This window comes from Neopsephotus bourkii, unplaced genomic scaffold, assembly GCF_033783945.1.
Source record: "Neopsephotus bourkii isolate Nb327-2 ecotype Australia unplaced genomic scaffold, CSIRO-AGI_Nbou_v1 NB_1189, whole genome shotgun sequence".
Lineage (NCBI taxonomy): Eukaryota > Metazoa > Chordata > Aves > Psittaciformes > Psittacidae > Neopsephotus > Neopsephotus bourkii.
Genome location: NW_026901674.1, coordinates 160157 through 187208, shown reverse-complemented (window position 1 = coordinate 187208; position 27052 = coordinate 160157). Strand labels below are relative to the sequence as shown.

The 27052-nt window shown below is 41.9% G+C and overlaps 1 protein-coding gene across 3 annotated transcripts in view; it reads left to right on the top strand.

Annotated features, from left to right (window-relative positions):
- The window catches only part of LOC133218045 (dedicator of cytokinesis protein 1), a 180076-nt gene that overhangs the window by 33323 nt on the left and 119701 nt on the right, over positions 1-27052 (top strand). For 2 of the 3 annotated variants that reach the window (XM_061364082.1, XM_061364084.1), the window contains exons 5-18: positions 753-849; positions 4192-4340; positions 8282-8417; positions 9757-9914; positions 10470-10551; positions 10980-11115; positions 11454-11526; positions 14230-14372; positions 16704-16829; positions 18621-18745; positions 19052-19150; positions 20238-20310; positions 22008-22111; positions 22576-22759. In XM_061364082.1, coding sequence (XP_061220066.1) covers positions 753-849; positions 4192-4340; positions 8282-8417; positions 9757-9914; positions 10470-10551; positions 10980-11115; positions 11454-11526; positions 14230-14372; positions 16704-16829; positions 18621-18745; positions 19052-19150; positions 20238-20310; positions 22008-22111; positions 22576-22759 — 1685 coding nt within the window. The remainder of the gene's footprint in view (positions 1-752; positions 850-4191; positions 4341-8281; positions 8418-9756; positions 9915-10469; positions 10552-10979; positions 11116-11453; positions 11527-14229; positions 14373-16703; positions 16830-18620; positions 18746-19051; positions 19151-20237; positions 20311-22007; positions 22112-22575; positions 22760-27052) is intronic. The other variant, XM_061364081.1, reaches the window with a different exon arrangement.

The following is a 27052-nucleotide window of genomic DNA, read 5'->3' as shown; positions in this document are numbered from 1 at the left end:
CAAATCCCAGGGAAAATAAAAAGTGGAGTGAAATTAATAAATAATTAGCCAGGAAATGGAGTGAAACAGGATTCAAATATTATATTCCTTTGTGCCCGATTTATTTTTATCCACTGTTAAATATGTAAATGATCAAACTACTAATCATGAGATTGCTGCATAATGACATCTTTCTTGCTGATTACAGAACTGCCTTTAAGTACCCTACTTGTGAAATATTAAAAGATCTAGCTGCTGTTTCTTACTTCCATGGCACATCATTTCAAAACGAGTTGCACAGAAACTCAATGGTGATGACTTCCATGCTTAATTTTTCTTTGCAAGACCAGTATGATGGAAAACAGTTGCACATTAATCCCAGGGCACTGTGGGTTATGTGTATCTGGCTTTCAGATTGGTTGCTTTTGATGGTGCTGAGGCTCTGGCACAGGGTGCCCAGAGAAGCTGTGGCTGCCCCATCCCTGGCAGTGTTCAAGGCCAGGTTGGACACAGGGGCTTGGAGCAAGCTGCTCTAGTGGAAAGTGTCCCTGCCCGTGGCAGGGGTTGGAGCTGGGTGAGCTTTAAGATCCCTTCCAACACAAACCATTCCATGATTCTAAGGTTCTGTAATATTAACTTCCACATTTGTAAGCAATGCTATTTTCAACACTGCCATTATTGGATTGTCCTTGGAAATGAAGAGCTCCTTAAGAGTGATCCTGCCACTCTACCCAAAATTGCTGCTTAATTCAAGCTTTTCTCTCCCTCTTAAGACAACATGAAACAGTGATACCCAACGAGCTCCCCTTGATTCAGGAGGTTACCACAACGCTGCGGGAATGGTCCATAATATGGCGCCAATTATATGTTGTAAGTATCAACATAAAACATTTGCAATGGAATATGGTTTATTAGAAGGGTGATGCTGTGATAGGTACGGTGAGAAGCATGAAGGAGCTATTAATGGAATTCCACTTCTCTTGCTCTTCTAAAGCCTACTTTTATTGCTGAAAAGCTGTTTAGCATCTCCTATGTTAAGGCACAAATCTCAGTAGTGTTTCTTTTGAGTGTTTTCTCAAATACTGTGTGTTTCTTCTGCAGAATCAGTCTTTTAGAGTGTTGCCTTGATCTGGCAATAATTTATTGAGCAGTTATGACCCATTTTTCCTATTGCACAAAAGTTGGATTTTTAAGATGTATACATCTTGTATCTATATCTTATATCTTACATGTATATCTTATGTCAGATATCTGGAAAAATCTGACATAGAATTGTATTAGAGAGATGAAGGGCAGTTCTTAAGGTTGTTTGTCTGTGTTAGGAAAGGATGGAATAGTTGACTTCTAATTTGTGGGTGCAAGCTTATACCTTTGAAAAGGCCTTTTACCTTGGTATTCTTGTGCTTGAAGTTGATTGTTCCCAGTTATCCTGATCTCAAGTTACCTACCTGACTATTTTCATATGCTTAAGTTCCAAGCACATAAGAATTACTGTTAGAAACTTATAGCAATAAGCATTTGCATTGATAGTATCTCAGATGGGATAATAGAGATGCAATAGCCATTAAACTACACATATGAAAGCACTTGTAAGGTTTAAATAGTGTTCAAATGTGTGCTTAAAAGTACAGTTCAGATGGAAAAGAGCAGCATGCTGTAGGGTGTGAGGTACCATAGCTCAAACTACTCATGTTCTCATTGTAAAGTCACTGTAACAAGGTAATGGGAACATGGAAAGTCTTGTATTTAAAGTAAGGTTTAGTGTCAAGTCTCTGTGTTCTCTAAGTATGTTTGAAATCTTCTATTATAAAAGCTCAAGCTGGATAATGAAGGCAGTAACTGGGGACTAAGATGTGCGTATTGACTAATGTGGCTTTTGATTGTGTCCATGAAAATAAAGATTAAAAAAGCTGGAAGTGATGTAAAATTGCAGTAGATAAAATAAAGATAATATATGAGGAGAGGCAGATTAATATGTTAGAGAGCTTTAATACTAGAGAGGTCGTGTTGAGGAGCGAGGAAGTTGATGGGCAAAAGCAAATCAGGAGGAGCAGAATCTAGAGAGGGGACTGCCATCTGCTCCACTGCTGTGTGCTGGTGAGGATTGCATTTTGACCCTGATGTCTTTTTGTGGGGATTATCCTGAGTATGAAATCTGCTGTTGTTTAATGTTAGGGAAATTCTGCTTGCAGAACTGTACAAGGCTTGGTTGTGGTGCACTTACAATAGGGAGGAACAGCAAAGAGACATCATTGGAAGTTTTCTTCCCAAGACTTGTGTGTGATATTGGTAGCAGCAACTCTTAGGAAACTGTAAAATTCCCTTGGTGTGGTAATCAGTTGTTCTAACCATTAATGTTTAACATTTCATTTGTCATGCATTTACTTCCATGGAGACACATGAACAGCTAAAAGATACTGCAACAGTGCTGGTAACTTTGAATTCAAGAGCACGCAGGGTGTGAGGCTACCAGTTTCATCAGTTTGATAGAGGAAAGGGTTCCGATCTGTTACAGCTTTACTCCATGTAGCTGGATCACTTAATGAGTTTATATTACATATATCTCAGAGCTATCTGTTAGATTAATTGAACGTGGATAGTGGCCAGAAGGACCATTGGTGCACTGGGATTGCCTTTTCAAGGCAGGTTTGGTTTACTGGAGGCAGCTGGTTTCAAACTGGTCAGTTTGTGGACTAAAGAGACATTTTGTCTTGTCCACGCCAGTACCAGAAGTCATTCAATTACCACATTTATTCCTTTCTTCTGTTTGTAATTGCGTTTGAATATTGCATAGGCATTGTTTTGCTTTTCAGATAGCAGAGGACGTGGCATGTTCTTTATCTCACTGGTTTACGATTGCCTGCAGCATCAAATCATGAAGCTCTTTCCCATTTGGATGTGTCTGTATTCAGCTTCCAGCCATATGTGCCTGTTGTGTCTTTCTCTGCTATGTTAAAGAGCTTTTAATAATGGGTATTTTCTCTCTGTGAAGGTTCTCACACTATAATCAAATCAGCTTTTTGATAATCTGAACAGACTGAAGTCTTTAAGTTTCACAGTTAGATATTTCCCCCTCCTGAGTCTGAGTCCTTACAGTCTTTTCCTGCACCTTCTGCAGTTTTGTGTTGTCTTTTATGGATAGTGGAGAGTTTTATTTTAACCAATCCAGTTGTTCTCAGTCACATAAGGCCCAGGTATCACCTGAAAGAAGGACAGGTGTGTATAGCTTGAGTAATTCCTTGATGTAGGGTGTTTAGAAAGATGAGTTATTGTTAAGAGTATATTGAACTAATGGCCTAGATTTGGAGGGTTATAAAGACAGTAAGAGTCTGCTTCTGGGTAAGATCAAAGCATTCAGAGCCTCTGCACTGTCTTTATCTTGACATCTTTCACAATAAAAATAGGAAGGCTGTTGTTCTGCAACTTCAGTTTTGTGTGGTATCATTTGTTTGAGGCAAAATTGGTGTGCGTGTGCACTGTCCACAGTGTTTTGTGGTTAAAGGTCTGGCCTTTTGCTTTCAAATGCACATAGCAAACACTCTGGAAAAGAGGTTCTTTCCATTGTAAGTCTGGAACTTCATCTTCCTGTGTCCTAGCTTAGCTGACCGCTGCCAAGGAAAGTCTGTGTATGCTGCTGGCATGATTTAATATCCATTGTTCCAGCCTTTATAAACAATTGAGGTATTTCACTTCCTAGAAGGCTTACTGCTTTCCTGGTTATTCCCTTTCCCTCAGCTGCTACCTGTGGACCCATAGGATGCTGATGCACTTGGCATTACACACTGGAGCATTTTAAAGTGTCGTTCTGAAGGCTTATCCGGGGGGGGGGGAGGACTTTAATCTGCTGCAGATGCAGTATCGCAGAACTTAAGCTTCTTCCTGCTAAAATGCATCATTTTTAGTGCTGTTCTGCTTAGTGTAGAGGGCCATTGAAGAAAGTTACTCTCTGAACCAAGAAAATGATACCTTCTCCTTGAATGCCTGTTCTGAATACAGCATTACTCAGGTTTTAAGGTAAAAAACACAAGCATTTACACTTATTTAGATACCTAAAGCAGAGTGTAAGAGTGTTCTGTGCTTCTATTTTAGAGCTGTTTGTAGACTCTTACCCTTCTGAATTTAATATTTTATAATAGCAATTTATGATATGCATTTAGAAGGTGCTCAATAGACTTCAGAACTAACTTCCACCCATCTCCTTCCTCCAAACAGCAGGATAACAGAGAGATGTTTCGCAGTGTGCGGCACATGATATATGATCTTATAGAGTGGAGATCGCAAATACTCTCTGGGACCCTACCCCAAGATGAGCTCAAGGAACTGAAAAAGAAAGTGACAGCCAAGATCGATTATGGCAACAGGTTTGTGAGCAGTGTTTTCCATGTGTTGATGCTTAAAACCACAGCAGATTGTTTAATATTAGACTATAGCTTATTAACTTCAGTCTTCTGAAATACAGGAGTTCCTGCCTTTGGTTATGAGGATGCTGGGCAGGGACTCTTCATTAGGAGCTGTAGTGACAGGACAAGGGGTAATGGGTTATAACTTAAACAGGGGAAGTTTAGATTGGATAGAAGGAGGAAATTCTTTCCTGTTAGGGTGGTGAGGCACTGGAATGGGTTGCCCAGAGAGGTTGTGAATGTTCCATCCCTGGCAGTGTTCAAGGCCAGGTTGGACAGAGCCTTGGGTGCCATGGTTTAGTGTGAAGTGTCCCTGCCCATGGCAGGGGGTTGGAACTGGATGGTCTTAAGGTCCTTTCCAACCCTAACTATTCTATGATTCTAATACTGTCAGTGGCTTCTTGCAGGATTCTTATCCCTGTATTTATGGAGGTATAGTAGTGCATTAACAGTCCTTCTACGGCAAGATAAAGAATGAAGTTGGTATCGCGTGTTTTCTCCTACACATATATAGTAGAAATTGTAGTATGTAAAGGGGAATCCGTATATAACTTTTCCTTCATGACATTATTAATTTCATACTGGTAAGAAGCTGTAATTTTTAAGGTCAATTGAGAAGTGCAAATATTGCCTTCATTCAAAACACAATTGAAACTGGCTTCTGCAGCATCAACAGTTGTTGGCTTCTCAGCACCACCAGCTGCGTGTGCCCTGAAGTCACTTAGCTATAATGTGATGTTGAAGGATTTGGCTCAGAAATACCATTTAAGCTCGTTGTTCCTCTACTTACATAGTATCCAGCTTGGACCAGAATATTAACAGGCAGATTTGATAAAACAAAATGTCTGTTTAACAGAAGAGAATGGAAATTGTGAAGGAAATAGTCACCCAAAAAGACAGCAGGATGATTTCATATGTTACTAGTTCAGACGTATTAACCCTCCAAACAGTGGTCTAGATTTGAGCCAAGTTCTTTTTTAACTTTAAAGTTTTAGGGCCCAAGTTCTCTATATGTGTTTGTGACTTTCCATTATGATTTAAAATGAGATACCATGTCTCACTCTTCAACCAGAAGCTGTAGTTTGAACACTGAGGGACGTGATTGTATTACTGAGCATCTGGGGACTGGAAAAAGCTTTTGGCCAGCCAGTCTTCAACCTCCTTGTGATGTAAATAACTCATTAGATTTCAGCTATTAGTGCTTCATTCCTTAAGAAGTGCCAAACTTGCACTATTTCTGCTCACCCACTTTACCAGCAAAAGCTGTGATTATAACCAGAAATATCAAAATATCATCGGTAACTGCATTCAGTCAGTAATTACCATTTATAATCAAAGATATGGACTCTGGTACCTCAGTAGACAATTAACCAGATGTTGTTAATGATATGAGTTTGGCTACTTGATTTTACCATCTGCTTAAGGAATTTGTTAAAGTTACTCTCAACAACCTCCAGATGCTCAGTGTCGAGATACAATGGCACATCTTGTGCTGTACTTTGTATGCCTAATGTGCTGATGGACTAAATAAGTGATCAGAACATTCTCTGTGGAGAGAAGTGGATTTTAACTTGTGAGTAAATTCATGTCTGGCATGTACCATGTTTCTGATGTGGTCCTACATTCACTTTTGTCTAAAATAAGCATGTATGATGAAGTTTTCTCTTTATCAGGGACTGTAGTGATAGGACAAGGGGTGATGGGTTGAAACTGAAACAGGGGAAGTTCAGGTTAGATCTAAGGCAGAAGCTCTTCCCTGTGAGGGTGCTGAGGCGCTGGCACAGGGTGCCCAGAGAAGCTGTGGCTGCCCCATCCCTGGCAGTGCTCAAGGCCAGGTTGGACACAGGGGCTTGGAGCAAGCTGCTCCAGTGGAAGGGGTCCCTGCCTGTGGCAGGGGCTGGAACTGGGTGAGCTTTAAGGTCCCTTCCAACACAAACCAGTCTGTGATTCTATGATTTCAATACCCAGACAGAATGAAATCATCATGTATTTTATAAATGTTTCCTGATCTAATCATATCCTCACTTTTCCTTGTTTTGTGAAGAACAGATTTATAAATTGGATGTTTTTTTCTATAAATAAAACCAACAGTTTTACTGCATGCTGTCAAAATAACTGAGGAAGTAAAAGGAGTCTTAGGAATTTGTGTTTTTAATGTTTTTCTCAAATTGGGTCAGGTAATTTTGTGGTGAAAACGTCTTTTCTGTTCAGTTGCAGAAACTCTGTAACTGGGACACTTAGGAAAAAAAACCTTGTAAATCTTTCCAAGCATCATTTGCAAGTTAAAAGGATAAAACAAAGAAATGAAATCAAAGCAGGCTTTGCTGCTGTTTATTTGACAGTCTGTGCAGATGTTTGCGTCCTTTTGGTGTGTGGTAGCCTGGGTCATTGGTCTCTCTGAACTTCTGAGCCACTTTTCCTCTGGTCCAGGCTGGTGTCTTCTACAGAAGGATTCTGCTTTTGTTCATCCCAGCTGGCAGTCACCATGCCAGTGGTCAGTGTGTCTATCTCCTGCTGTGGCTGCTGTCCAGGAATCAGTAGTAGGGAGGAGCAAGATGATTTTGGCTGTTTATCTGTTTGGTTTTGATGCTGAAACCATTTTCTCACTAGAAAATTAACTTGGGAGCTTGGAGATGCAGGGATGCTTTAAAGTGTGTTGTGACTTTGCCCAGAGAAGCTGTGGCAAAGCCTTGAGCACTGCATCCTTGGCAGTGTTCAAGGACAGGTTGGACACAGGGGCTTGGAGCAAGCTGTTCTAGTGGAAGGTGTCCCTGTCCGTGGCAGGGGATTGGAACTGGATGAGCTTTAAGGTCCCTTCCAAACCAGTCTAGGATGAGGTCCAATTGCAGTGTGGAACTTCAGAGTGTTTCTTAACAAGCTGCTGCTTGCACTCTTCAACTTGAGTGATGTTCATCCTCTTTTGAATGAATGCAGTGCAGTGATTTGAAGGGGCTTGTGTATTGACCTTGCTCAAGGCTTTTTTAACACTTCCAGTCTTCCCTCTCATCAAGGAGGGTAAGGAGTGATCCTCCAAATACACGTAGCATTTCTTCATCTGCCACAGCCCCTTTTCTTCTCAAGTCAAAAGGGGATTTTCTCTCAGATAGACCACAAACCTCTGTGTCTTATCAGACCCTGCAAGTTTGATTTAAGCTCATTCATCAAACCTATGTCAAACCCAAAGTTACGGCAGCTCCATCATGAGTGGTGACTACAGAGTTAGAGGAAGAAAATAGGGACCATGTATTTGGAGCAGAGGTGAGGAGGTCCGGCCTGGGGACAGCAGGCAGCAAGTGCAGAGCAAGGTACACCTGATTGTTTTCTCCTTGGTTCTGCTGCCAGCGCTGCACTAATGTGGGAAAATGTGAAGGGTCTTTCCTAAGGCTGGATTTGATTATGGCAGAAACCTCCCTCTCTGCAGAAGGTAATCACGGATGTTAACACCCCGCTGACAGAAATCTGGCTCTGCTTTAAGTAAAGGGAAGCAAAGTGTGTTTGCTTGGATCTCATAAGTGTTTACTGATGAATATGCCTGCCTTGGAGGAGAGTGCAGTGGGATGAAATGAACTTGTGTGTGGTGTGACTGCAGCGGTTGGGTGTCCACGTTGTCAGATGTATCAAGGAGACAAATTCAGTTTAAAACACGATTTCTCCAGCTCTTATGCTGTTACATTGACATGGAGTCCTTCTGTGCTGTGGGGAGAAATGACTTCCAGTCAGGGCTGGTTATCTCTGGAGTTGATGCTGTGTTAAACTGATTCATCATGTATCGAATGGCTTTTTGCTGTCGTGTTTCACTTGTGCATGACTTTGCTAAACACATGGCAGGGTTAACTAAGGAAATGAGGGGTTTAAGCACTTATTTGAGCACTGCTAATTTTTAAGCATATTTGTCTGTTTAGAATTCTTGATTTAGATCTGGTTGTCAGAGATGAAGATGGCAACATTTTGGACCCAGAGCAGACCAGCACCATTAGCCTGTTCAGAGCACATGAAATTGCTTCCAAGCAAGTTGAAGAGAGGCTACAGGAGGAAAAAGTAAGATACAATGGGGACTGTAGCTTTTCCATTTAAAACATAAGACTGTAAATTGACTGTTGTTTTTAGCATTGGTAATGAAGAATTTGATATGTTGATGAAGAGTTACCAGGCTTAATCATTTAGTAACAACTTGTATGTCTTGGGCTGTTGAATTGTCTTTCTGATCCTTTAAATGCGTAGTAGAATTTATGGTTAATACCTATATTGCTCAGTTGACTACATCGGTATCTTAATACCAGACACATGTAGCAGGTTTGTATGTTAGGCTATCATAAGAGTTTATTTTAAAGGCTCAAGGAGAGGAATGTCCTCATGCCTGTAGGATTGCTGTATGCCAATCCAGGAAATCTGTTTGTTGGAATACAAGGGGCAAATTTAAATGGCTTCAACCTGCCTGAGGGGAGACTGAGCTGAGCTCTTAGGCAGAAGCTCTTCCCTGTGAGGGTGCTCAGGCGCTGGCACAGGGTGCCCAGAGAAGCTGTGGCTGCCCCATCCCTGGCAGTGTTCAAGGCCAGGTTGGACACAGGGGCTTGGAGCAAGCTGCTCCAGTGTAAGGTGTCCCTGCCCATGGCAGGGGTTGGAGCTGGATGAGCTTTAAGGTCCCTTCCAACACAAACCAGGCTGGGATTATTTTAAAGACATTCTGTGACTTGAATAGTCAACCTCTGCAATTCAAACCCTTATTTTTAAAAGGAAGCACACTGCTGTTGTGAGGAGTCCTGCCTGTGTCAGCACCAGTTAGTGGAGCATGGTATTCCTGAGGAGATGCTCATGGGTGCATTAGTGCCACGTAATGAGCTCCTGTGCTCTGTTGAGTTGTAATGGGCCATATACACACTTGCAGCCATTACAAAACTTGGCGTAAGCATGCACCAGTTTAGGTGGGTTTTAAACTACTGAATTTTTGCATTCAAATTTGCTTATTCATCCCTGCCTCATCCAGCTTCTTTCTCCTCCCATGAGCAGTCTGCCCCTTCCTTACATAAAGTAGCTTGTGAAAAGTTCATGGGAGCTCAAGTCTGAGGGGTGGGTAACCTGTGGAATGTACCTTGAGGTATATTTGAGGCTCTATTTGTTCCTCTCTTTGTTTAGCTCTTTTTAATAAGTGAAGGCATCCCTCTTCCCTTACCCTTCTCCCTTTTTCTCCTGATGTTGTGGCACTTCAAGACAGATCCAGAAAGTGCAGTCTGTAAATCCTGATTTAAACAAAGACCACATGAGTAGAATTCAACAGAAAACCCTCCTTCTGTTTGAAAGGTTTTAGGAAAGGTTCATAGGTGTGGGATATTTGTTAGGCTGAGTTAAACTCTAAGTTTCTTCTATTCTTGTGTTACAGTCCCAGAAACAGAATATCGATATCAACAGACAAGCCAAGTTTGCTGCCACTCCTTCATTTGCTTTATTTGTAAACTTAAAAAATGTAGTCTGTAAAATAGGAGAAGATGCTGAAGTCCTGATGTCTCTATATGATCCATTGGAATCAAAATTCATCAGGTTAGTGAGCTCCTGAGCATCCTCCCTTACCTGTGCTTACTCAGTTTCAGTAGCGAGGTAGATTTAGGGGATGAAAGGGCTTATGAAAGTCAAATACCTGTGAAAGGCATAGGGCAGGGTCACCTGGGAAGCAGCTGTGCAGCAGCTCTTGGTCGTGTTCAGCACAGCATCAGGCAAATCCCCTCACTTTGGGTATGTTTCAGGGTTGCGCTGTTGCTCCTCACGCTGTGCCTGTGGTTCCCCATGTGCAGAGCTTAAATGAGACATAAGCACACCTACAAGGCTGTGTGCCCTTGCTTAACATCAGTCTTGGCACTACTCAGAGTTTGATTTCTACATCCCCTGCTTCCTTAAAGAGATTCTTACACTTTGTTGCTTGCTTTTTATAAGTGATACCCACAAAGGGCAATGTCAGCTCTCCTCTAAGGAAATACTCATTAGTTTAGGATGAGTAGATTGGGTTTAAAATGGTAGTCTGTAAATTTTGAAGTCTATTACAATGCTTATGTTCAAGGAAGCCATTTAAACACAGCTCTCAAACTATTCTTTTTTCAGTGAAAACTACTTGGTGCGATGGTCAAGCTGCGGACTCCCTAAAGACATTGACAGATTGCATAACCTGCGAGCAGTGTTCACTGTAAGTGTGTGCTTGGTTCAGCTGGCAGATTGTAAAACACTGGTGTCATAGCTTGTGCATAACTGAGGAATGTAGGGAGCTGTGTGCAAACAGTGTGGAGTTACCTCTGCAGGTCATGAACACGGAGAAGGCTCATGTGAGACACTTGTCATAAGTGACCATTAAATATTCTGGACGCCTGGCGAAACCCAAAGGTGCTCTTTGAAATTTTAACTTGCTAGAAATGGTTTGGCCTCTGAAGCAGTTAATTTATGCAGAAGTCAAGATAAACCATTGAAGTACTGTTACAAGAACTCCTTTACTCTGAGTTTTGCCCTCGTCCTAGAGGGTATCATGGTGAAGGCAAATTCTGAGCAGCAAACCGTCTGCCTACTAAAATGGGATTTGAAATTAATTATAAAGTAATGTGAAGAAAGTGCTCTTTTTAGGACCTGGGCAGCAAAGACCTGAAGAGAGAGAAGATCAGTTTTGTCTGTCAGATTGTGCGAGTGGGCAGAATGGAGCTGAGGGACAACAACACGAGAAAACTGACTTCAGGGCTGCGGAGACCTTTTGGAGTTGCAGGTAACTGTGTGTGCTCTGTCTGTATTGTGTTATGTTCTTACACAGAAAACTAGGTGTTAAACTCTGGTGGGGTTGTATAAACCCAGAACTGTTCAAAATTTGATCAGACTGATAGCTGTATTGTGGAGTTTAGGGTAGCCTCTAGGACCTGTATTAGCCAGAGATGCCAAAGTCACTTGCAGTATGACGTTACTGTTTAGGAAACCTCTGAGATTGCACAATTAATAAGTCCACCCCTCTTCTGAGTTCCTGTTGCTTCCAGTCCCTCAGGGTATGCCCTCAGCACTCCTCTTGCCACGTGGATCACTTCATTCAGTGCACTTTGCTTTTGTTTTCAGTGATGGATGTTACGGACATCATTAACGGGAAGGTTGACGATGAGGACAAACAGCACTTCATACCGTTCCAACCGTAAGTAGGGAATAGGTTAAAGGCAAAGCAGAAGGGAAAGAATTAAGATTTTTAACTTAAAATGTGGTGTCTTTAAAACAAATTAAACTTTTGATTGGAACAAGTGTCCTGTAGATATTCTGAGGGTAATATATTTCAGTGTCATCTTTTATCTTGAGTAGTCCTTACTAATCTTTCTTCCCATTAGATATAGTAGTGATAGCCCTCAAAACTGTTCTTTTTCTAAGTCTTGACTTTAAAGCATGTGTTCCCAGTTTTGCGATCTTGATTTCTTTTTGTTCAAAGATGTCAGGATGATCATGTGTAAGAGGTGAAATGCTTAGAACAAGTACGTTGCTGGTTTAGATCTGCAGGCGATTGATAAAGACCAGCAGTGTTACCAACATCTACTGCAGCCATGAGAGTCTCACTTCTGTGAGAGCAGTAAATGGTAACGTTGATCTTTCTCTTGGTAGCACATAAAACTCCATAGTAAAGGCAACTCCGTAACTGGAGTACAAACAAAAGCTGAGAATTTGAAGGATGGTTTGATATACCTCCTGTATGATCTTCTCATAGAATCATGGAATGGTTTGAGTGGGAAGGGACCTTAAAGCTCCTCCAGCTCCAACCCCTGCCACGGGCAGGGACCCCTTCCACTAGAGCAGCTTGCTCCAAGCCCCTGTGTCCAACGTGGCCTTGAACACTGCCAGGGATGGGGCAGCCACAGCTTCTCTGGGCAACTTCATCATGTGAGACTTTTACCTTAGGTATTTTGGTTGAATGATAAGGGAGAGGAGGTGTCTGCTCTATGTACCTGTTACAACTGATTCATAGAACCAAGCAGACGGGTCTACTATGTGGATCTGGTCTTAATTCTAGTCATCTAAACCCACAGACCTTTCCACAGAACCTTAGAGTTCCCCAGACTCTTAAGGCTGCTGACATGAAGTTTGACGCTATTGTATGATAATTGGATTAGCTGACAGCAAATATGGAGTTGGTCTCCTTTAAAGTACTGACAAGTCTGACCTGGAGAGAAGAAGGCCACTTAAGGGGAGACCTTAGAGCAGCTCCAGTGCCTAAACGGGCTGCAGGAAACCTGGAGAGGGGCTTGGGGCAAGGGCCTGTAGGGACAGGCCAAGGGGAATGGCTTGAACCTGCCCGAGGGGAGACTGAGCTGAGCTCTTAGGCAGAAGCTCTTCCCTGTGAGGGTGCTGAGGCGCTGGCACAGGGTGCCCAGAGAAGCATATTAACAAAAGAGCATACGTGGCAAATACTTTGCTCCATCCATATTCATAGTTCCTTTTTTTCATTCCATGAAATGGGGAAAGGTGGAAGAGAGAAGTCAAATAAATGTGCATAAAATGTGAATACTTAGTTTTCCCTTCATATGAAATACTAGATTGCCATCTGTTCCAAAAGGCAAAACTTAGTTATGTGAGCTAAATTCATGTACTAACTGATTTTCAGAGGGGGTTTAATAATATTAAAAATGAAAATGCCTGAAATAATGTAATCTGAAATTCACTTCACTTTGGAAAATAGGCTTAATTCAGGAAGCCCTTGTGATTTGAGGATGTAGGATGTTGAGAAGCTTGCTGCTGGCTCTGCCTTCTGTCTGAAAGGGTTTTGTTGATATGCAGCAGGGGTGTGCAGGGTGCTGATGTGGAGATCCCAAGTACCATTCTATCTGGAAGGGAAACCAGGAGGTTTTTAGGGAGGAGTGCATTCATGATATATTTATTGTGTGCTAAACAACTGCAGGCTTAGTTTTCAGTGAGTGTGGAAGTGTGCAATGAAAATGATGAACCTCTGTGTATGGAAGTGGACGCTAATAGAACGTGTAGTTTTCTGCTCCATTAACACCATTTTATTTTTGCTCTGTGTAGCTATAAATCAGATTTGGAATGATGTTCGATGTCTTTTTTTTATATTAAATTAAAACATTCTTCTGAAAGTATATTCTAAAGAATATGACTAATGTGAAAACACGAATCCTGGTGCCATTGTTTGCAATGAAGGCTGAGGCTGCGTATATGAGCCACATTTTTCTCCTCGTTCCATGCTTTGCTACTATTGTACCACACGCAACTCTGTTGTCATATCTCTGTATTCATTCACTAGCCACCACCACAATGGCTGTCAAAAGCACTTGGCGAGATTACTTCAATGACACTTCATGCTGCTGTTTTATTTAGAGAGTTTCCACCTTTTCATTCATCAAGTTTAACAACGTTTGGATTATCTGCTTTCCTTCTCCTGTGCCCTATCTGTGGGGTTTAGGGTAGCTCTTCCTTTGGGTGGTGTGTGCTGCTGCTTAACCTACAGAATGACAGAAGTGACCCTGGAGGGGTTGCAGGGCCAGTCTGCTCTCTCTCTATATACCTATTAAAGAGAAAACTGCCTGTATAGGCTTTCACTGCTTACCAGGGGATTTTAAGGTGGGAGCCATCCATCCTCTCCTCCCCAAGCATCCCTGGGGCCTGCGCATGCATGTCCCTGAAGGGAGAAGTAGCAACTCAGGTGTGCTGTACTTCTCTTCTGATTAATGCTCTTCCTCTGTCTTTCTTGTTACCTTTCCTCTGTCCTTTGTCTTGCGTTGACTAATAAATACTCTTTGTCACAACTATGATACGATCTTTTGTGTTCCCTTGTTACTGTGACTTCTGGTTTTCTGTGACCCTTTGTTTCCTGGTGTTGGTCGTCATGTGCATCCTCCAGGCTAGCGTTGGATGACGCCATTCGACACAAGCAGCTGAACATATCATCCCGTTTTTCACCCAGGGTGGCAGGGGAGAATGATTTCCTTCAGACTGTTATAAACAAAGTGATTGCTGCTAAAGAAGTTAACCACAAGGGTCAGGGTATGTACTGTTATGTTTCCTATACAACTGGTCTAAAACTTACACAAGTGTAATGTGATGGGTTTAATTATGGGATCAAGGGTGCATAATATCGCCTTGTTCACTGCTGTTTGGTAACAGAATATGTGATTGCATGGATTGTTTCCCCTGTTCCCCATCCTTCAGGGCTCATTCTGCCCTGCACCTTTTCCCCCTGCCTTATGATAACTCCACAGGTTTTCCATCCTTTCTCTGCATTGTCCATTGCTTGGACATCTTTATATTTCTGTCCCGGAAACAGTGACTTAAGGAATTCGCTTTCAAGCTGTAGAGTTTGGCCTCCTAATGCTGAAGGAAGGGATATTCTCTTCCTTCCCTTTGCCTTATGTTTCCACTTTGCAGCTGCACTTGCAGCGTTTGGTCCCCAGAGAAGACGACCAGGGCATTGCCCCCACCAGCACTGCACTGCCCAAGCTTGGAGGTGGTAAGGATGGAGCAGAGCAAGGGAACCACACTGGTACCTTGAATTATGAGCTGCTTGTAATTCAGTGTATGCTCTGCTGATGTGAAACTCTGTTATCTCTTTAAGTCTGGGTTTTTTTTGTGTGTACAACACTTGATCATGTATCTGCCAGTTAAAAAGTGAATTGTGGGAGGTCTCAGTGTACGACCTTCAGTATTTTCTTGGGACTAATACAGCATTATGCAAGGCAATGTGGAATCACCACTAAACGCTCTTATGTGAATATCTATATCACTTCTAGGGCTATCTGAGCAATAGAGCAATGTTCCAAATTTTCCGTGATTTTTACCAATTAATAGCAAATAAAAATCTAAATAAGCTTATGTTTATATTATCCATAAACTAAAGAGAAAAACAATCTGCTTGCTTCCCCCCCCTCCATTTTTATATCTGAGACCAGTGTGTATCAGAAAGGAGGAAACATTTCAGCTTCTTTGATTCATTTCAGAACCTTTTCCTAAGAAACAGAAGAACTGTAACAGTTGTTGCTAGGGCTGTCAGTGTAGGTACAGTTACTGTTTAATGGAATAGCAGCTGGTACAGGTCAGCATACAGCCTTTATAATAGTTTTTAACAGAAAATAAAGCCAGCTGCTAAACATATACCAAATGAATGTATAGTTCGTGGTGTGTGCAACAGGATAACCCACAACTTGTGTTACAGGTGAATATTTTTCGGGTTATTTTTTATAGATTTTAATTTTAGGACATTCTTCTGCAGATGTCTGCTGTCTTTATTTCGTACATAAACCTGATTTCCAGTCACTTTGCCAAGTGTAAGATGACTTTGGGGTTGGGTTTTGTTTTTCACTTGGGTATCATTCTTTTTCCTGCAAGTGCACCCCATGTTAGTTGGGAAGCAGCAGCTTTCTAGTGACTGCTTCTGCTACTGAAGAGAAAAATATCAACTGTGTAAAGCTGATGCTGTAGATTTCTTTGTGCTCAGTGCAGTAAAAACAGCTTCCTGGGGGTGGTGAATGAATTCAGGGTATGTATCTGCTGCTGGTGATGTCTTTGGCATCTCAGTATTGTTTGGTTGTAATACTGAAGTTTTTCCATTCAAATGAGCGTTGCCACTTCTCTCTCTTCCCATGGAAGATAAATGTTTTATTAGAGCACGTGACAGTTCCAAGGATAGATACAAGCTTGAGGCAGTGCTGCTAATGGCTTAATAACTGTATTTCCAGAAGACTTCAATGTGGAAGACTGCAATGATAAGTCTGGTGCTGGGAGTAGGAGGGATTCTCCCTGGGCCACTCCAGCTTCACACCAAGGGCTGGATGCCTCACTTGCGTTTTCCAGCCCAGACTTTGATAGGTCCAGCTGATAACCAAGAGTTTCCTCCTTCCTGCCTGTTGCTAACTTGGTTTTCTCCTGGAAGGAGACCTCTTGTATTGAAGGTTTTAGACTATGAAGAAACATTCTGGCTTTAGTAAGCCCATGGAAGGGAAGTTACCTGTATCTGGTATTGAACACCTGCCCAGCTCCTGCCTACCAAGACACCTCCTAGCTGATATTGCTGCCAAGTGCACACAATACAAGGCCTGAATACTTACCTTGCACAGATTTCCCATGTTTTTTGTTATCCAGTGAGCTTCCAGGTGCAGATTTTACAGTTTTCCATAAATTCTGCTATAATCATACTCATGTGTGCTGTACTTCTGGTTCTGCTTGAAGCAATGGGGGTTTTGAATGATTTGAAGTACTTTGTATTTGTTGTAAATGAAGAGCCCTTACCATAATGTGTGTTCTTACATCCTAGGCTGTGTAAAAAGCAATCTCTAGTAACAGGGAATACTTTAATAATTGTGGGTTTTTTTTACACAACAGGTTTGTGGGTCACTTTGAAGCTTCTTCCAGGAGATATTCACCAGATTAGGAAAGAGTTTCCACACTTAGTGGATAGGTCCACAGCCGTGGCTCGGAAAATGGGGTTTCCTGAGATTATTATGCCTGGTAAGCCCTTGTGTGAACTAACGCTGCTTTGTTATAATTGAACCTTCTTTGGATCTCTGGATGTGTGGAAGCTTTGGGGGAGAGGGGTAGAAGATTAATTTCAGGTATGGTATATATTATAGATAATGGATCTTCAAAGGATTTGTCTCATTTAGAATGAACATAAAACGCTTGGGTAGTATCTGCCATATGTGTTGCCTTAATAAATAAAACTTAAGAACCCCCCCAAAAGTTGGGATATCACAGTGACAGTGGAAATTCTCCTATTTTTCCAGTTAAAAATGGATATGAAGGGCACACTTTATCTTACCTTCCTAGCAAAGGCATATATAAAACTTATATCTCTTGTGATAAAACTAAACCGTCACTGTAGTGATAGGACAAGGGGTAACGGGTTAAAACTTAAACAGGGAAGTTCAGGTTGGATATAAGGAGGAAATTCTTTTCTATGAGGGTGCTGAGGCACGGGAATGGGTTGCCCAGGGAGGTTGTGAATGCTCCATCCCTGGCAGTGTTCAAGGCCAGGTTCGACAGAGCCTTGGGTGACATGGTTTAGTGCGAGATGTCCCTGCCCATGGCAGGGGGGTTGGAACTGGATGATCTTAAGGTCCTTTCCAACCCTAACTATTCTATGAGTCTATGATTCTAAACCAGAAAGATTTTTCAGCTGAATGGGCTTGATTTAGAGATACTCAGGTCTCTTAGGGTTTGTACTAGATTTGGATAATGTACTTGAAAGAAAGCCATATTGTCTTTTTAATACATCTGTCCCATGGATGTTCAGTTCTAGTGTTTATGAAATCAAAGCCAAACCCAGACCATGGTGATTCTCAAAATAAAAGCTGCCAAAAGTAACAGCCTACAGAAGAAAACCTGCACTGTCTTTTTTGGATTGATGGGCTTTGGAGGTTCTGCCAAACCCCATCCCTTTTCCAGCATTCCCTGTGGTTGCTGATTGTGCATTTGGCAGATGTTTTACTGTATACCCAGGGTGGATGGGGCTTGGAACAACCTGGCCTAATGGAAGGTGTCCCTGCCCGTGGCAGAGGGTTGGAACTCACGGAGCTTTCAGGTCCTTTCCAATCCAAACCATTCCATGGTTCCATGACATGATTCTATGTTTTAAGCACCTCAGTGCACTTGTTCTGCTGATATGTTGGCCCATAAACCATCTGCCTGTGAAATTGTTGGGAATTCCCCATTTCCCCATTTAACTTTCAATATTGGGGTGTAGTTGAAGGGCATTTTAGGACCTAAAGCTAAATACAACCTTCGTGTGCAACCCCCGAGGCATCAAATCATCAAACCACTTCCTAATGTAACAAGTTACAGACCTCTGTAGGCTGCTAAATACTTTTAAATTGCAAAATATCTGTGTGTGGGATAAATTAATGCTGTGTTGGAACTCATCCTTTGAAATCAATAATGCAGGAGGTTGTATCCAAGTGGAACTGATGTGTTTTTCTGAGTGATGTGCTACATGGTCTTCATGATGATGTAGGATTCTTTGAGTCCAGAGTGTGTGATTTGTTTGTTAGATTCACCTTGGGGTGAACTAAGGGGTTCATGGTTCAGACTTCAGAAGTCTCAGCACAGTTTTATCTGAACATCTCTTTCCAGTACTAGTAGTTTTGAATGCCCAATGGTCCACGTACCGTGGCTTTATGTTTTGCCGTATGTAGGTCTAATTGCTGTTACTAAATGTATTGGTCATAGTATCTGCGTGTCATTGGTTTCACAAATCATTCCGTATAGTGTGAAAATTGCTTAGAGCTTTGCTTTTCCTTTCAGGTGATGTTCGTAATGACATCTACGTAACGTTGGTGCAGGGAGATTTTGACAAAGGCAGTAAAACCACGGCAAAGAATGTGGAAGTTACGGTGTCTGTGTATGACGAAGATGGCAAAAGATTAGAGGTATTAAAGTACTGAATGTCTGCCTTGGTTTGGTTTTGATTCGTGTCTCTTTAAGCCTTTTCAACATCTTTATGTATGTCAACTTAAATCCCTATTTTTATTTACAGCAAAACTGTTTCCTCTATCATAATTAAATACAACTCGTCATATATCAGCACATGCACTTTGATACTAAATTAATCAGGAGCTCTAAACATGAACTATTCTGTTTTATTTTGACCTGTTTCATAGATGCTTTCATTTACTTGGATGAAAAAGTGGCGTTTAAGGTAGACATTAACATTTTCTCTTCTCTGTGTTTTCAAGAGCGTTATTTTTCCTGGTGCTGGTGATGAAGCCATCTCAGAGTACAAGTCAGTAATATATTACCAAGTCAAGCAGCCTCGCTGGTTTGAGACTGTGAAGGTATAGAAACTCCCTCTGTGTGGGTTAATGTGCAATTAACATAGGTTTCAGTGGAAAGCCTTGAGAAATAGGACTAGGCAAATTCAGTGCTTGTGTTTAGCAGGACAAGAGGAAAGCTTTCAGAAACTCCTGGAAAACAGCTTTGATTTTAATTGCATATTGAATTTTATTTCATTCTTTTGGTCAAGGCAACTGTTAGGGGGGCATCAATAATTCCAACATCTGCTTAGGAATGGTTCACTCTCTTTGCCTGGAGCTGACCTGGAGAGGCAGGGTATTAAGGTTAAAACATAATTGCCATAATGTTAAGCTGATCAGTGTTCTGGGATCTGGGCTTTAAGCTTGCTGGATTTGCTTGGGTAATAACATTGTCACTTAAAAGCCGTGCTTTAATATTACAGAGGAGGCTGATGTTGGCTTTATGAAATGTATCCTGTCTAGCTGTAGTCAGTGGGAGGAGGATATGTGCTGGGTAAGGGGCTTACAGCCACTCCCCACACCACTGTGTTAACCCTCCTGGAGTATGGCATCCAGCTTTGGGGCCCCTGACATAAGAAGGACATGGAGCTGTTGGAGCGAGTCCAGAGGAGGCCATGGACTTAGAGCCCCTCTGCTCTGGAGCCAGGCTGAGAGAGCTGGGCTGGGGCAGCCTGGAGAAGAGAAGGCTCCTGAAGGGGAGACCTTAGAGCAGCTCCAGTGCCTAAAGGGGCTGCAGGAAACCTGGAGAGGGGCTTGGGACAAGGGACTGTAGGGCCAGGCCAAAGGGAATGGCTTGAACCTGGCCAAGGGGAGACTGAGCTGAGCTCTTAGGCAGAAGCTCTTCCCTGTGAGGGTGCTGAGGCGCTGGCACAGGGTGCCCAGAGAAGCTGTGGCTGCCCCATCCCTGGCCATGTTCAAAGCCAGGTTGGATGGGGCTCCTTTCTTCCTCTCTTTCTTGGTGCAGGGATTGCTGGTACCTACCATTAATCTTCCTGAGAGCTCTGAGCATATCATTGAAAGATGTCCAGATGAGATTTCGTAGTGGTCGATGATGTTTGAACACATTGTACTGACTGTTTCTCTTCACCCTCTTCCCCAATGTGTGAAGGTTGCGATCCCCATTGAAGATGTGAACCGCAGTCATTTAAGGTTCACTTTCCGTCATAGATCGTCACAGGACTGTGAGTAATTCAGCCTTTTCATTATGGTTCTTGTCAATGCCTGGTGCCAAAATCTGCTGAAACAGGCATAAAGTTCTTAATCTGTAATTAACTGTTGTAATTGCTTTTAGTGCAGGGTAAGGGTTTTGCCTGCTTATTTTGTTTGCATCTCAGCTTCTTTTTCCCTTTACATCTTCCTCACTCTTACCTGTCAACATCGAGTTTTCCCTTTCCTGCCCATGTATTTCTCCAAGTCAAATAGAAGAGCTAATTATTAAAGCTTTAAGTTAGCAACTCAGAGGGTTGTGGTGTTGTGTATCTTAGAGGTGAGTTGTTAGGGAGTAGTGAAGATATTGAACAACCCCACATGTGAAATAGGAACATAGAAAAGAGCTTACAGTAGGCTTAGCATCAGTAGTTGAAGATTTTGCTATTAAGAAACTGGTTTCTGCTTCTGGTTCTCAGACTGACTTGTGGTTTCTATGAAGTAATTTTGGTCTAAAAGATATTTGAGAGCTTGTGGGTTTCCTCAGCTGTCCTCTAACATTGCTGGCTGCTGAAATGCTTTGAGCTGTTGAGGATCAGGTGGAGACAACCCAATGTCTTCCAGCTGTCAACAGCTGTTTTGTAGTAAGTCTGAGATTTGCTGTGTTTGTGGTAATATTCATTCTGTATAATGATTACAGGGACTGGCTTTTTCAATAGCAAAGCCTTTCTAATCTGCAAGGAAACGTTTTGCTATAGGATAAATGTGTAGACAGAAGCATTAATCAGGTAGTGTCCACTGGATGTATTTTAAGACATATACTCCTTGTGTACATGTATGTGTGCAATATGTAGCACATTACCCTGTAGTGGTTATTTAATTGAAGCTGCATGTTTTGCAAACTGATCATTAGTAATATATTTCCTCAGTTTAGAGAATGATACTTGCTAATGAACACTGTGCCAAAAATCAGTGTCAGGGGTGTCAAGACCATGATTGTGTGCTACACAGTCAAATACCTTTACGCTAACTCAAAGGTTTAGGTTGGCCGTGGTTTAAGTGCCTTAGAGCTGCAGGGCTTTCTCATAGACTTCTTGGACTATCTCAGGTTGATTGCACTTTCCTTATGTTTTTAAGCCTTAACTTTGTGATTCCTACTTGCCCTGCTACTTTGGTTTAACTTTTGAGAAATGATTTTGAGCACTGAGAGCAAACTGAATGAATGCCTTTCCTAGTTCGTGTTGCTCTGAAGTGAGTCAGCTTTCAGAGACTGAAACACTTCATTTGTGCTTATGGATCTAGTTTGTTTTGGTCCTAGTGTTCTCCCTGTAAATGACAGAGCCCTGATGAGATCTTCAGTGATGGTGTTTAAATCACTATTCTATGTACCAAGCACTGCCATTCTTATAAAAACCTGAACATTATAAATGCATCACATTTGTTTTGTTTTGAAAAAGTTGCCTTAATCCATCTTTCTAAAAGGACAGCCACAATATAGAAATACTAAACATGTATTTTTGGTGGTGTGGTCACATCCTTACACATCATTTTTGCATTTCTTGATTCTTTCTTGTGTTTAGAAGATTCTCCTAATTTCTTCTATGCTTTTCCCCATCTGAGAATCTTGACTACAGCCCTTCATTTGCAGTGCGTCCATGGTGAGGTTTAGGTGGACTGTTTGTCATTATCAAATACTTAATTCTATGGGGTGTTTTGCTTCTTATTTTCACAGCCAAAGATAAATCTGAGAAGATCTTTGCCCTGGCATTTGTGAAGCTCATGAGATATGATGGAACAACTTTGAGAGATGGAGAACATGACCTTATAGTTTACAAGGTAGGTTTTTTGTGGTACTTTAGTCTTCCTTTAGTAGGGAGCTGAGCTGCCTGACTTTTAGCGAATTACTGTTGGGATAGCACAGAGAAATGTGTTCTAGACTATTGTGTTAAATCAAGCTACTAAATATGTACTGTGCCATTTGAATACTTGGCAGATTGATTGTTAAACCTGGAATATGTTTTGCTGGGGATGTTTTAATTTCAAAGGCGTTTGTTACTGAGTTTTATGTGGGTTTTTGTAGCTGGGAAAAGTTACTTCTGTAGCCCTTTAAATATCACATCCTGGCTCTAATCTGTCAACAGGTTAATGCTAAATTCCTGTTGTTGAAGACCCGTTGGGTGGTTCCAATTCTAGAGCAAACCTAAGACAAAACAATGTAAATAATAAGATTTTATTATTACCTAGCTTTTTTACTAGATAATTCCAAGTTTTTTCATGTTGTGTTTAAAACACCCCTGTAGGCAGAAGCAAAGAAGCTGGAGGATGCCTCAACGTATTTAAGTCTGCCATCCACCAAGATAGAACTGGAGGAAAAGGGACACTCTGCAACAGGGAAGAGCATGCAGAACCTGGGGAGCTGCACCATCAGCAAAGACTCTTTCCAGATTTCTACTCTAGTTTGTTCAACAAAACTCACCCAGAATGGTAAGTTCATAGAACTGCTGGAGCTTCTGCTCTATGTACTTGGAGTGGGGTTGTATGTACTGACTTTCCTGCCTTCTCCATCCCCCTTCCTCTGAGAATGGATGGTGGGTTGTTTACTGTGCAGTCTTGGATTAAATTATCTGGATGCAGCAGCAAAAGCATCGACTGAGTTTGTGTATTCTCCAGCCTTTTCCCATGGGCTTTGTTTTGCTGTAGAGCAGCACATGTCTCTAACAAAACAGAAGAATCCCAAGTGCAGTAGAAACAGGAATATTGTTTGCCATATTACTGAGACTTTTACACTGGAAGTACACTGAAAACAAGCTCTGTGGCATTTTACCTCTCTGTGGGTATGAATAATAGCAGTAAGGAAGCTGATTGGTTTGCTTTTAGGAGTAGGTAATATGGCTTTGCTCCCAAATAAGCTGTTTGATGTTATTTCCAAGGTGTAATATCCATATCTTATGCTTGAAGAAAGCTCTTGTGTTTTCTTGTGCTGGGAATGTGAGCATGAGCGTGTTGCACGGAGGTCGCTCCTGTGTTCACACATCTTGCCGTGAACAGGAATGGAGTTGTCATATTTGGTTCCTATTAAAACTTGCCTTATAGCCATTTTTCATGTGTATTTGTCAGCTGGCTGACTGCATCCAAGGGCTGTGGAGAGCAGGGCAGCCACCAAAGCAAATATTTCACATTTCCAGACTGTGCCCTGTCTGTAATTCCTGTGCTTTGTTGCCATGGAGCGGTCCCTTGCTCTCTTGGCTACACCAGCAGCAGGCTGAGGAGTGTAGGTGGGTCACTGGGATGTGAGTCACAGCAGGGGAAGGGAGAGCTCAGGTCAGATCTGTTGGGAGTCAAAGTTGTGCATGAGTAGGGCTTGCAATGTGGGCAGGGTGGGAATAGTGATTGCATTGTCACGGTAATGACTTCTCCTCTGTCCGGGGGGAAAGTTACTGCTGTGGTACAACTTCATAGTCAACTCCTAATTTCATTGCAGTGTTTTTCAGCAGCATCTCTCTTACAGCACATCTGAGGTGTTTCATATTCAGAGCACATCAGATTCACTGCAGTCTGGCAGTCTTATAGCCTAAGAGGGTGTTTAGCAGAAAATTCAGAAATGATGTTGGAATTTCATAGCAAAGATGGGATCGTAGCTCAACAGTTACACAGTGGTGTTAACTGTGGAGAAACCAGCGTGTGGAATTGAGCTGCTATTTGATTGTGATACGGGTAGTTATTATCCCTCTCCCCCCTCCGTGTTTCCTAATGCTTGTTAGAATGGAGAAATATTTCATAGTCATCAACATATTGACATTGCTTTCACAAAACTATCATTAAAATTAAGACTGAGCATGTTTTCATCCTTAATTTACATGTTATTAGCTTTGAGTTTTTGATCCTCAGTTAATATTAGTGTTAATTCTGTTGGCTGTGAAACTTCTTGGCAGCCTCGAGTTGCCAGAATCTTTTCTTTCGCCTCTTCTTGACATTATTAAACAAGATCAATGCGTATCCTTAAGCAATTTAGAACAGAAACAAAAATTTAGTCATTAAATTCCTCCCTCAAGTGTAATTTTTCATCTAAAAATTGGCAGCACGGCTCAGATTGTAGTTTCTGAAGCTGATTTTTAACTTCTGTGGAATTGTTGGTTAATGTTCTTCATTTAACTTTCTTCAAAGTAAGTAAAAATGCATCATTATCCTCATTTACTCCCTCTATGGAGACTTGCAAAACCTCCCTGGACAGGTGGCATCTCAATAGATACCAATGGGGTGGGAAACATTGGGCCTTCTGTTCTTAGGGTAAATCTTAGAATCCCAGCCTGGTTTGGGTTGAAGGGACCTTAAAGCTCACCCAGTTCCAACCCCTGCCATGGGCAGGGACACCTTCCACTGGAGCAGCTTGCTCCAAGCCCCTGTGTCCAACCTGGCCTTGAGCACTGCCAGGGATGGGGCAGCCACAGCTTCTCTGGGCACCCTGTGCCAGCGCCTCAGCACCCTCACAGGGAAGATTTTTTTCCTAATATATAATAAAATAGATAAATTTTAAATGAATACATTGGTAAATAGACAGCAAGTTGTGTTTTGAACCTGTTCCTGAGTCATGTCCAAGTCGGGGTTGATTTTGTTTCCGTCTTTCTGAATAGCCTGTTGAGCCATGACAAACTGAGAGCTTGTTTTCTTCTCCATGGGCAGGGCAGTTTTGGAGTTTGAAACATCTTCTGTCAACCAGAAGATGGAGATAGCAGGGAATACAGAAGAAGGAGCAAAATGGCATCAAATGTGACATCCCTTTCTATATGAGGACTGCCTGTGGATAGTGCCTCTTACAGGATTAGCAAGATGGATGTCCTTTCAGTATCAGGGTGATGGAAATAGAGGTGAAATTGCTGAAAGGATGGTGGAAAGGGACTCTTCATCAGTGATTGGAGTGATAGGACAAGGGGTGATGGGTTCAAACTGTGAAACAGGGGAAGTTCAGGTTAGAGATAAGGCAGAAGCTCTTCCCTGTGAGGGTGCTGAGGCGTTCGCACAGGGTGCCCAGAGAAGCTGTGGCTGCCCCATCCCTGGCACTGCTCAAGGCCAGGTTGGACACAGGGGCTTGGAGCAAGCTGCCCTAGTGGAAGGGGTCCCTGCCCGTGGCAGGGGTTGGATGAGCTTTAAGGTCCTTTCCAACCCAAACCCTTGTGTTTCTGTGATTATGTGAAATTGTATTAATGGGCTTGCTTGAACATTCTTCTGATTACTGGTAGCCAGAGAGCTGTTAGAGTTCTACCCAAGGAGTTGCTATTGTGAAGCATTCAGGGTGTCTGTAAGGCTTATTCAAAGTGTTTCTATGCTTTTTCTTCTGCTTGAAGGACTCAAGCCTATAGATAATAGCGACTGTGACTAATCTGGAGTTGAGACTTCAAGGAACCAAGGAGACCAGCTTTCAGAAAACAATTGAGCCAGGTTTTACTTACTCATTCAACAGAGTTGATAACGTAAAAGAAATAAAGCAATACACAATATGACACTTTCAGGTTTCTGTAGTTCTGTAATAATGATGATTTAATTCTGGGCTTACAAGTCGTAAAGAACAGAAAATAAATTGCTTAAGATCATAAGGGAAGATTATTTCAAAGAACACACAGAAATCTAGTTAGAGTGGCAATATTATCTAACTTCAGTTCAGTGACAGGGCTTTGAGAAAAGTTTGGGTATCTCTATAAAGAAACCTTGGCATAGACACAGGCCTAGGAAGCATAAAACCAGCGAGCTGGATCATTTGCTTCCTGTTGCTAAATATGATTGAGAAGAAAACCTTTATATGTAGTTAATAGAATCATAACTCACATCAACCCAAACAGTAGCTAGTGGCGACTTGGCAGGCTGGATGCTTGATCTAACTCTTTGCAGTTAAAAATCCTCATTCTGTTTTCTTCCACTGATGTTTTCTGAACATAAGTTTCTCCTGACCTAGGCTGACTACAGAATCACCATTTGCTGTAGGCTAAAATAGTGTTTTACATTCTTACATACTTACTGTATTACTTTATACCTAGGCCTACAAAAAGCAAGATGAGCTGACCGACTGGTACTTTGCTGGGGTTAATGCTTGCAGTAACAATGAATGCACGCTCTTCCTGTGCACTGTGACTTAGTTTTCTCTCTGGTAGTTGGGCTGCATTGACATTTTTTGTTCACATATGCATATTCATATAGGGTTTGCTGCGTCATCATGCTGAAAGTGCACGTGGGTTTGTTTTCTTGGGGCAATACACGATGCCATTCAGAGACAGTCCGTGGGCTGGCTTTCGTTTGGCTCGTTCCTTTTGTCAAGCTGATGCCTTTTTACAAGTCAGAGTGAACCCAGATTCAGTGGTAGAAAGCAGATATATTTATATTCATGAAACACTTTGTATAACTCAGAGACACTTTCACTTCCAAAGCAATTTCTCTCTTAATGTTGAGTTTCTAAGACTGGTTTCAGCCTATAGACGTGTAGGATATACTAAAAAGTAGTTAAAAATGAGGGCTTGAATTGTTCAAAGCTTGAATGTAATAAAATACTCTTTACTTCTGCGCCCAAAGAGACACAAAGAAGGCTTGGTTTGAGTGCTGCTCAGAGGGGAAGCTATCCCAAGGAGAACTGCAGTTCATTCTACTAGAAGCAGTTTTATTTACTGCTTGGAATAAAAGATATTGGGGAAAGTACAGGAGCTGCTCTGGGTTTCTGCATACAATTAGCAGAATACACTCTGCAGATGCATGGCTTGGTAATCATTTTGCTGGTTGCTTTAAAAGTTGGAA